General features: G+C 32.9%; 2 protein-coding genes across 2 annotated transcripts; one reads left to right on the forward strand and one right to left on the reverse strand.

The window, feature by feature from the left end:
- The first annotated feature begins 7,826 nt into the window (after positions 1-7,826).
- Positions 7,827-9,453, forward strand: LOC109156328. Its single transcript, XM_019304166.1, has 2 exons — positions 7,827-8,132; positions 8,647-9,453. The coding sequence occupies exons 1-2, from the start codon at positions 7,827-7,829 to the stop codon at positions 9,451-9,453; spliced, it is 1,113 nt and encodes a 370-aa protein (XP_019159711.1).
- Positions 9,454-10,860: 1,407 nt separating this feature from the next.
- On the reverse strand, positions 10,861-11,778 carry LOC109156329. Its single transcript, XM_019304167.1, has one exon. It carries the CDS (start codon positions 11,776-11,778, stop codon positions 10,861-10,863), a length of 918 nt encoding a protein of 305 aa, XP_019159712.1.
- Between the last annotated feature and the right edge of the window lie 572 nt (positions 11,779-12,350).

The raw sequence follows: 12,350 nt of genomic DNA on the forward strand, positions 1-12,350 counted from the left end.
ATCTTCTACTGAGGCAGAATATAAATCTCTAGCTAATGTTTGTGCTAAGGTAATTTGGATTTTTTCATTGCTGCGAGGGATCAAAGTACTAGGTATCTCTATCCCTAAACTATGGTGTGACAATCTTGGTGCTACATATATGTATGCAAATCCAATCTTCCATGCTTGTACCAAGCACGTAGAGATAGACTATCACTTTGTTAGAGACAGATGGAGTTGCTGCTGGAGATATTCACAACTTCATCTCAACAAAGGATCAACTTGCAGACATATTCACAAAAGCTTTGCCTAGTCCTAGATTTTCTTTTCTTAGAGACAAGCTACAGGTTACTAGTATACCATGTACTTGAAGGGGGAATATTAGGACTAGTATTAGGACTCTCTGTATTTGACTCACATTATGTCTCCCTATCCTAACCTCCATGTGATTCCTCTTGTATATATTCTCCTAATCTATATCATTGTCATTCATTACATTCAATACAATTCATTCAGTTCTCATCTGACATATAGAGAGTGACGTATGAGAGTATATGTTTTAATTATTTGCTAAGTTTTCTCTTGCAAATGGAAATGGAAATGGAAGACCAGCTGGGAATTAAGTCGTTATTGCTTTCCAACAACACATCTCCGATCCTAGCTAGATTGGGACCAGCTCCGATACTGGTCGGTACGATGCTTTTGCTTTTTGTCCATGTAAATTTACATGCAAAGCTCATTTAATACGATCTTCTTTGGATTCTATATAATCTAAAGGCCTAAACTATCTTTCATTTAAGGTTTGGCATTGAGTTTAGTCTGCTCTTTGATAATAAACCATATTGAGACATTAAATGAGAATATTAATTATGCCTAATTTTTCCTTTTCCCAAAGTGCACAAATTGAAAAATGAATGCTTATGTCATAGTCTTTTTCTCTGTACTCTCATTATTATCGCTTGAGAGATTGGAAACTAGCACGCACTGGGGTGTATATATAGGGTGCTGTGGATGCTAGTTCAATTCATAAACTCTCAAGTAAATCAGATCGAGGGAAGGAATTTTCAGGTTTAATTTTTCTTTTTCTAATTGTTTTCACATGCTAGAAACTTATTGAACTATTATAGGGGCAGGTTCATAGAGTTTTTTTTTTCTTTTTCTTTTTTTCCATTGATTATTCTATATGAATGAATAAGATTATTCAACATTTGCGTGTGTGTATGTGTGTGTGTGCGCAATGAAAGTATCTTCATTTGTTGGTTTTCAAAAAAAAATAACTCCGTCCTATAAAAAGTGATCTAAGGACTAAATACAACCGCTCATCGGGATTCATAAATAGTAGAAAGTTATGTATAAAAAGATATATGGTCAATTTTATAAATATTGTAAACTTTCAACATTGTAATATTTGTAAATGACTTTGTTCTTTTTCTCATTATTTTTTAGCAACCCTCAATTGTTAATAATGCATCCAAATGAATGGATCAAACCAATATTTACTTTTTACCTAAAAAGTGGAGATGGATCTAACCCATTCTTTTAGGTAAATTTGCGTTTATGATTGCTGAAAAATAAGGTAAAAATAGACGGTGTTAGTTTCATAGATATTATAAATTTGAAAGTTTACAATAATTATAGAAATGATTCGTTTTTTTACTAAAATTTTCAACAATTACCTTTATGGATGGTTATGATCAGTTTTCACTTTTTAAAAAAGGATCCTATTATTATTAGAATCCATATATGAATACACACACACATACACACACACACAAGCGCACTCCAGTGAGAACTGCTCCTTAAGCGAGAACTAGAAACCGAGCCATCCAATTTGGAAATATCAAATGGATTAGAATCAATTTTTAAAAAATGCGTTGTTATTTTTGTAAATAACTCAAACTTTAAAATGTAAGTAACACATGCAAGTGTGCAAATAACTGGTTCAATTAAATCAGTATAAAGCGCAACATTTAATATTGTACAATGGAGTGCAAGTATAATTAACTTTCAAATTTGGTACAATTGATTATAACGTTAGTTGCACACTTAATATTGTTGTTTGCACTTAAAGTTTTAGTTGCATTTTTTTTTCTTCTCTTACTGCTTTAAAGACATTATATTTTTCCATATGAATAGATCTTATTTGTTTCTAGTTTTTTTTTTTTTTTTTTTTTTTTTTTTTTTGTGCGCATGTTCTTATTTGATCCAAATAACACACACAAATAAATAAATAAATATATATATATATATATATATATATATATATATATATATATATATATATATATATATATATATATATATATATATCAAGGTTGCAAAACTCGGCCGCCTAGGCGCTAGGCGGCCCCGAGCCTTGGAGTTTTGGCCAAAACTCGGCCAAAACTCAGCCGGCCGCCTAGGCGGCCGCGGCGGCTGCTAGGCGGCCTGGGCGGCCAAACTCGGCCAACTCGGCCGAGTCGGTCAACTCGGCCAACTCGGCCAACTCGGCCGAGTCGACCGATTTTGTCCGATTTTGACCGTTTTTAACCGATTTTGTTTGATTTTGACCGATGTCGTCTTTCATTAATTATTGATTTTAATATTATTATGACATTATGACTTATAAATTATCATTATTTCATTTATTTAGATGTGTTATTTGAGTGAACGTTGAAAACAACCTCATTAAAATTGTCGAACTACAAGTCTGTTACTATTTTTTTTAATTTTTTTGGTGCCCGCCTAGCGCCGCCTAGAATCCGCCTAGGCGCCGCTTAGACCGCCTAGGCGCTAGGCGCTGCCCGGCCGCCCGACTAGCGCCTAGCGCCTACTGCAACCATGATATATATATATATATATATATATATATATATATATATATATATATATATATGTATATATATATATATATATATATATATATATATATATATATATATATATATATATATATATATATATATATATATATATATATATATATATAGAGAGAGAGAGAGAGAGAGAGTAGAGTTCTGGTGTGGCGGCGCCTTAACATGCGGTCAGTGCGGCTACATAGATAGTTATGCAAATATGTACCAATAATGTTAAAAAATGCACAACAAAAAAATGCACAAATTAGGTACGCATCACAAAAAACGCACCATTAGGTACGCATAAAAGTACCACACATTGTTCGGAAATGCACAATTATGGGTGGGGAGTTATGGTGCATATTTTTGGGTGTGTTGTGTGTTTTTTGGTGTATTTGTGCATTTCATTGTTGTGCATTTTTCAAACACTATTGGTGCCTTTTGTTAACACTATTGGTGCCTTTTTTAAGCGGCCGCACTGACCGTATGTTAAGGCGCGACCGCATTTGAGCAGAAGTGTGTGTGTGTGTGTGTGTGTGTGTGTGTGTGTGTGTGTGTGTATTTATATATATAATGATTTTTACCTAGTAAGTATACATCATTGTACCGCTGTACAACTGCACAAATCCTCAGATTTTGGTCGTCTAATCACATATCTCAACGGTGCATAGGAATTCACAGGTTCACACCCAAGCAGGGGTTATCACCTGAAGTGGGGTTTATATATATGTATATATGTATATAAGGAAGGGTTCAAGTGCAGGTATAGCTTCCCGTGCGGTTGACGCACCTTAAGCATTAAAATGACGCACCTTAAGAACACAAACTACGCACCTTAAGAACACACCACGCACCTTAAGAACACAAACCACACACCTATGGTTTTAAAATGACGCACCTTAAGTTTCACACAACTAGCGCACCTTAAGAATACAAATCACGGATCTTAAGAAAGTAAACAACGCACCTTAAGCACAAAAACCACACACCATAAGAAGAAAAATCACGCACCTTAAGAAGGAAAACCTCGCACCTTAACAACCGCACTTGAGAAGGTCAACCGCGCGGGAACCTCTCTCTCTCTCTCTCTCTCTCTCTCTCTCTATATATATATATATATATATATATATATATATATATATATATATATATATATATCATTAATTCTCACCAAATTTTATCAATAATTAAGTGCACCAATAATGTTAACAAGGTAAATTACTTGCACTATTTAGTGAAAATTGTTGCACTTTTAATTGATTTTGCTTGCAGTTTTTATTTGCATACTTGCACCAGTTACTTACACATTTAACACATTTTACTGGCACCCTACCAAAGATCGAATTATTAACGAAAATTCCACCACGTAAGTTTTCAAAATTATATCTGATTCATTAAATCTAAACACGTGAATGGTTGCGATTAATTCTTAGTTCTTTCCTGAGCACCCGTCCTCACCTGAGTGCGCATATATATATATATATGTGTGTGTGTGTGTGTGTGTGTGTGTGTGTGTGTGTGTGTACATATACATATATATATGTATGTATATGTACACACACACAGATATATATATATATATATATATATATATATATATATATATATATATATATATATATATATATATATATATCTACTATACTAATAAGAGCCTAAGAGAGTTAGGCCTATATTGGGTAGAAAAAATGGCGGTCACAGATTTTAATCAAATGAATGGCTCAAATTGATTAAAAGATTGATCAGATTTAAATTTTACACTAAAATTTTCTAAAATACCCACACATCGTTACTAATTCCGTTAAAATTTTAAGAATTGCCGTTAGTTCACCGTTAACTCACTCATTGATTTCAATAAAAAAAAAAGGTCTTAGGTTCGAACCTCATCCTAATCAAGTTGGCATAATTAGTACTCTATTTTACTCTTATTAAATTACTAGTTTTTTGTACGCGCTTTGCGCAAATGGGATAATGCCCAATAATTATTTTTAAATAAGTATTTCAAAGTATATCAATGTAATATTATATAGGAGATGTTCATGCATAGGTAAATAAATGTTGTCAATAGAGGATGCTAATAAATAATTCAAAATATATGGTTACAATAGATATTGATATAATGATATAGTAAAAAATATTAATACCATAATGGCCTAAATCATTTCAATAATGCAAAAGCATAATTGAAATATTATGTTTTGTTCTAAATAATCAGATGAAGATTAATTAAACCAAAAAAAAAAAAAAAAACTTAACCTAAATTTGATTTTTTTTTAAATAAAAAATTCATGAAAATCAAATAATAATTTTAAAGTAGTTCCTGATTTATAATCTTTGATGCTCAACTTTGAATGTTATGTATTTAGTCGAGCTAATTATTTTATCAAAGTTTATTTTAAATTTTATATTATATTTTTTTTAATACATTTTAACATATTCATAATATATGTTTAACAATTATGCCAACTATGCTTGGGATGAGGTTCGAACCTAATACCTTATATAAATTAAGAGTATGTTAATAATAATAAATAGTTAACGGAATATTCCGTTACTAAAGTTTAAACTAACGGAATTTAGGGTTATTTAAGGGAAGAAAATAATATAATAGAGGGTAAAAAAGACAAATCATTAAAAGATACTAAAATCAAAATAATATGAACCATTCATTTTAAGAAACAATTAGTACCGACATTTTTTTTGTTCCAGTTAAGGGCCTAACATTATTCGCTCTTATTAGATTTGTAGATGTAGATATAAATAATAATTTAGTAGTTACAACAAAAAATAATACATATGCATTTCTTTAATTTAGAATTATGTGTTCACAATGTCTTTATTCAAAAAAAAAAAAAATTCATTATCAATAAATTAAATAAGATAAATAATTTTATTAGTTATATTGTCTTTATTTTTCTTCAATATAAAAATTCTTTATATTCAAATTTATTAATTGATTATATTCGCTACATTGTCCTTACAATGTCTTTATTCAGTGAAAAATAAATTATTAATTATCAATAAATTAATTAAAAGAAATATTTTCATTAGTTATATTGTCTTTATTTTTCTCAAATGTAAAAATTTTTACATTCAAATTCATCAATTGATTATATTCATTACATTATCTATTATCTTTTTGTGCACTATTTTATTAATTAAATATCAAAGTTATAACATAAAATAATGCTATATATTTATTTACCAAGTATTTTATTAATACCATGAAAAAATTAAAAAATATAATTAATAAAGCCATCCATATTAACTACTTGAGAGATATTGTGACAAAGAGAGTATTCAAATCACACAAAAAATTGAAGTGAGAACTACCTCGCAATGTCCTTGTTTGACAATCAGCAGTTAGCGGTTAACGTTAGCGGATTATACAAGCAGATTTGACCAGTGAATTTATTTAATTATTAACATTGGGTAGAAAAAATGACCGCCAAACTATTAAATCAAATGAATGGTTCATATTGTTCAGGTTTTAATTTTTTTCTTTTAAGATTTTCTAATTTATCCTTAATTATATGATTATCCATTTAACTTTTCCGTTAATTCACCGTTAGTCTAATTCTAATATTAAAGTCTAATATAGAATTATAACTACACCATTAATCTAATTCTAATATTAAAGTCTTAATAGAACTTAAGCACAAATCCTAATGTCGGAATCTCCTTAAACAATATTTGTATATATTTCATATTTTATGCCCTAATTTTTATTTGTTCTCCCTTATGTCCCGTATTTGGTTTCAACCATACCTATACAATTATTTTATTGACAATTATAATTAATATTGACTATATTATCTTGCATTTGTAAACTTAGAATTACCTATTTAACCTGCATGGGCTTAGCTCAATGGTTTAGTGGATAGTATTTGGGAGAAGAGACCAAGGTTTGAACCTCGGCGGCGGCAATGCGTGAATTATGTCCAAAGTGGGTAGATTCCTTGTGCGTAGCAGCATTTGGCCCTGTCTGCTGAACCATTGAGTCACCGTGATTTACAACTTCCCACAATGCTCTGTCGGGTCGGAGTGTGGGGGGGCCCTTGGGGTTGGGGACTCAACATTTGGGAAAAGAATTATCTATTTAAATACGCAAATTCAACCTTCAATTATCTATGCATGAACAATTTCAATATAATCTTGCCTTAATATACTTTAAAGTACTTATTTAAAAAAAAGCATTGGATATTATCCCAATCGCGCAATGCGCGTAAAAAACTAGTATATATATATATATATATATATATATATATATATATATATATATATATATATATATATATATATATATATATATATATATATATATATATATATATATACACGGATATAATTTTGAAAACTTAGGTGGTGACATTTTCGTAAATAACTCGATCTTTGGTAGGGTGCTAGTAAAATGTGTTAAAAGTGTAAGTAACTGATGCAAGTTTGCAAGTAAAAAGTGCAAGTAAAATCAATTAAAAGTGCAACAATTTTCACTAAATAGTGCAAGTAATTTACCTTGTTAACATTATTGGCGCACTTAATTATTGATAACGTCTTCACATTGGTGCACTTAATAATGATAAAATTTGGTGCACCGAGTGTACTTCATATTGATCCTCAATGTACATTATTTGTTGGACTTTTAATACATTTTACTTGAACTTAGGTGCACTATATGAAACTATTACTTGCACTTTTAATAAATTTTTACTCAGTTTCAACCCGTTTAACCTGTTAACAAAATGTGTTCATGTTCGTGTTAAAAATTTTAACTCGTTAATCTTAATTTGTCGTGTCCATATTTAACCTTATCGTGTTTGTGTCATTAAGGTGTTGACCCGTTAAGGAACTCGTATACACGAATTGCCAATTGTAGTTGCACACGCCTTCATATATAGTCACTTTCCATGCTAGGTAGCTGAGGGAACGAATCTTGACTCATATTACAACTTTCTTTTTGTAACGCAGCTAGCAAAAGGTAAGGGAGGATAGCAAACTGCTCTAAAGAATATAATGGAAAAAGAAACAACTCGTGACTACATTCCCCACTTGGTCTCAATTGGTCCCAACCATTATGGAAATCCCAAACTTTCTGACATGGAAACTCAGAAGACAGAGCTTCTTGATCTTGAATCCAGGGAATGGAATTCCCAAAAGGCATCATCCCTCACAAACGCTTTGCTAGAATTGGAAGAGAAGACTAGAAAATGCTATCCCCATAGTTTCAACCACATGGATGGGGATGCATTTGTGAGGATGATGCTCACAGATGCATTCTTCCTCATAAACCTCTTCACAGATTACCCCAAATTCCGCAAGGTACTAGCTTATTAAATAATTCCCAACAATTTCTCTCTCTTTTTATTATTATTATTTTTTATTTAAGAAAGATCCATAAGAGTAAAAAGCCGGGTTACCATGCATTAATATAAAAAATCACGTCGATGAAACACTACTTAATTAGTATTGTTGGAATATTGTGATCACTAAGAGTTTGGCAATCATTATACCATGAAACATGATCCATCTTTTATTAGTATATTAAATGTTCATTTTTAAGGTTATTTTGTGTGTAGTGAAAGATCATTTTTCGGTATATATTATTAAAAGATGAACGTTTAGTACATTAAAAATTAACATTTAATTCGATAGAATGTATAGAAATTAAATTATATGCATACAGTACTCAAAAAAAAATAATATATATATATATATATATATATATATATATGTATGTATACAGGGTGACGAAGAATTACCAAACAGATGCATTTTTACAACGCGTTGGATGCTGCCATATATTTGTGAGGATTTACTAATGTTAGAGAACCAGGTCCCCTTTTTCATCCTTGCCAAGGTGTACGTTATATTGACCGATAACGAATCAGCCGATAGTTTGAAGAAGCTGGCGCTTCAATTCTTCAAACAATTAGTTCCCTTTGGCAAAGCGGCAGAGAGTTCTACTTCAAGATCGCCAGAAAACCCCAAACATTTGCTGGATTTGTTTCATAGTAGTTTCGTTACTCAAAAGGATAGATCAGAGGAAAGCACAACTAACCCATCATCACATAAAATGGAAACCAAGTTTTGGGTCGACAATGCCTCAACACTAAGGTCTAAAGGAGTTACATTCATTGCAAGGGAAGCTAGGAGGATTATGCCACTGGATATTGAATTCAGCTGGCTAGGACTCCTCAGAATTCCAACGCTTTATATCGATGAAAGAAACATGAGGGTCCTCAAAAGCCTGTTGGCATACGAGCAAGGATCACGTGAAGTAAAGCCATATTTCAGCTGTCTTGCAGTGTTCTTCTCCAATATCGCAACCACTAAACGTGATGTGAAGCTTCTGAGGGAGGCAGGGATTATCCAGCACCAACTCCATAGTGATAAAAAGGTTGTTAGTCTTTTCCAAGAACTCTACGAAGCGGTTGAGTATAGCTCCGACGAGGATTGCCTGCTCAAATGTGAGGTTGAGCGTATTAATAGATTTGCTGCGGCATTTGTTCCGGGAAAGTTTATTAGTTACGCCAAGAGAATATTGTTGGCAAACTTTGTCCCTTTCGTTGTGTTGTTTGTTACTTTATTCTTATCTTTGTCACCAGCTGATACCTTAAAACCCTTTAGAATTAGAGCCTAGGATCGATATATGATGCCCTTTAATTGGCTCAATTTTAATTTCTCGTTGTACTTGTGTTTTCATTTGTGTATTCTTTTAAGAAATGTTTTTAAACTGTAAACTTTTTTTTTTTTTTAAAAAGAAACCAAACTCAATTGATTAAAGAATGAATACATTATATTGAGGGGGAATATCCTCTCAACTACATAAATTAGTGGTAGAATGTGTAGCCCGAGCTACAGTGTGAGCTAGCACATTCACTGATCTACTGACATATCTAGCGACACAAGCCCAAAATTTAAATAAGAAACAACGACTATCCCTAGTAACAATACCGGTGTAAGATAAATTCTGAGAAGAGTCGTGATTTTAAACTGTAAACTTGGCATACCTTATCCCTTGAAAAATCACATTTGTGTTTTGTGTACTATTTCTTCTATAATAATAATAATAATAATAATAATAATAATAATATTATTATTATTATTATTATTATTATTGTTGTTGTTGTTGTTGTTGTTGTTGTTGTTGTTGTTGTTGTTGTTGTTGTTGTTGTTGTTGTTGTTGTTGTTGTTGTTGTTGTTGTTATTATTATTATTATTATTATTATTATTATTATTTCTTAAATTAATTAAATATAATCATAATTTTAATATTGATTAATAATGTTGGATACTTTCGTACATCGCCCGAACAAAGACTAATTTTCATGAGAATCAGACTCTCATGAGAACTAGTAGCTCCATGGGATAGTTTGTGGATAAACTAATCTTATCTAAGTTAAAGACGAATCTTCCTAATTCATACAAGTCCATCACTCAAAAACAACAATCATCTTTCTGTACGTGTTGAAGTAAGTTGGAAGATCATCGAATCCTAGAAACGCGACTTAGTGATTGACCTTTAACTAGTTTTTGATTAGGTAGTGAAGGACAAGTTGGCGTGGAGCTCATGACTTGTCTCAAGGATTGCCACCGGAAGAAGCCAGTAGTACAGTTAGCCGTGTGTGCAAAGAGCTTCGTTTCACTTTGTATTGTGTACAACTAATACTTAGTGAAATCCTCATTGAAGTTTAATGAGAAGAGTGGGGTGAGAAAGTTTTCTGAACCACTATAAAATTATCTCTCTCTTTTGAACTTTACATTCATATTATTTATATATTGTGCAAACTAACTACATACTCAAGCCAAGGATCTTGTGGTCTAGTGAAGTTAATCTCCCATATAAGAGGTTGTGGGTTCAAGCCTTATTGGAGGTGGTATTGACTTATTGAGTCAATAGTACTAAAAAAAACAAAAAAAAAAAAAAAAAACAAAAAACTACATACTCAGAAAACACATTCATGCAATCTCACAAAACTTAGCTACAATTTTTTTTTTCTTTTTGGCAATTAAGAATTTTTTTTTTTGAAAGGAGCCTGTACGGCATTTATTCGAAATATGCAGAAATAGCAGCTGGTGGACTAGAGTCCGAATACATAACAGTTGTCTGAGTAAAGGCAAAAGATGCTAAAGTATGAGCTAAATAATTCTCTAATCTAGGAACATAACGAATTAAACAATTCTCAAAAGTCAACATACTAGTCCTGCAGCTATCAATGGTGTAGCCCAAGTAAGCCCGTGATGATCGAGTCGAAGATGATAGATATTGTTGTAGTACTAAACAATCTGTGAAGAGCTGGATAGAGTTTATACCGCGATCCCTCAACCATGACAAAACTTCTTTGCACGCTAGAGCCTCTGCCATTAGAGGTGTAAAACAATCTGACATAGGGGTGGTCATTGTGGAAATATATCCTCTTTGCGTATCTAGTATAATAGCACCCGCCGCCGCCTTGTTCGTTTGTGGGTTGTATGCCGCGTCGAAGTAGCACATGAGAGGCTCCACGTCTGAGGCGATTGGTTGTTCTACTGGTTGCATCACAGCGCTGCTTTGTGGCAGTCCGTGCACTGCCGGCACAGCAGTGACATTCACTGTCATTGGCGGCATTATGGTTGGCATTCCACCCTGCTCCGCTACGGCCGTATTGGTTTGTGGCTGTGCATGTGTGGGGTGCGCAACCTTCCAAGAATGTACAGCTGAAGACGCCATTGCTGATATTTTCTGAGGCCTGGGTAAACATGCGTCCCAAACAGCCCCATTCCTCGCACGCCAAATGTAGTATAGAATGGCCACTGCATAAATAATCTCATTATCATCTAAAATATTCATCAAATCATTAAACCAATCACTGAAAACATTTGTGACACTATTGGGAATTGGAAGGTGAGATTGTGCCCAAATGTTTGTTGTATAGCCACATGTGATCAAAGAATGCACAATATCCTCATGTGTAGTTCCACACATAGCACATGTTGGATCAATATCCACTCTCCTTATAAGTAGATTGTTTGTGGTGGGTAAAATATTATTCAGAGCTCTCCATATAAATGTCTTCCACTTTGGGGGATCTTGAGTTTCCATAAAACCTTCCATTTATCAAAGGTCCCTAGCGGTTGGGAGTACTCACCCACTAGTTTCCTATACCCATCCTTGACTGAATATTCACCATTTGGATCCCCATACCAGTACCACAAATCATCATAATCAGGTGACACAAGTATTTTTTTAATTCTTTCTACATCCTCCGATATGAAAATATCCGTGAGAATATCCGGATCCCAGGTTCCTGTTTGTTGATCCATTAGACCCATCACCTTTGCCTGTGCCAATTGGGGTGGTCTTTCCGTTTCTATTCTCGGGTGGTTTTCATCATGTAACCATGGGTGGTCCCAAATTAAAGTTGTTCTACCATTCCCAATTCTCCTCCGGACACCCCCACAAATTAACTCCTGAGCTGCTAAAATACTTCGCCAACAAAAACTTGGGTTATTACCCAAGCATGCATCATAGAAAGAATTATTGGGATAGTACCTGGC

The sequence above is a fragment of the Ipomoea nil genome, unplaced genomic scaffold (assembly GCF_001879475.1).
Source record: "Ipomoea nil cultivar Tokyo-kokei standard unplaced genomic scaffold, Asagao_1.1 scaffold2705, whole genome shotgun sequence".
Lineage (NCBI taxonomy): Eukaryota > Viridiplantae > Streptophyta > Magnoliopsida > Solanales > Convolvulaceae > Ipomoea > Ipomoea nil.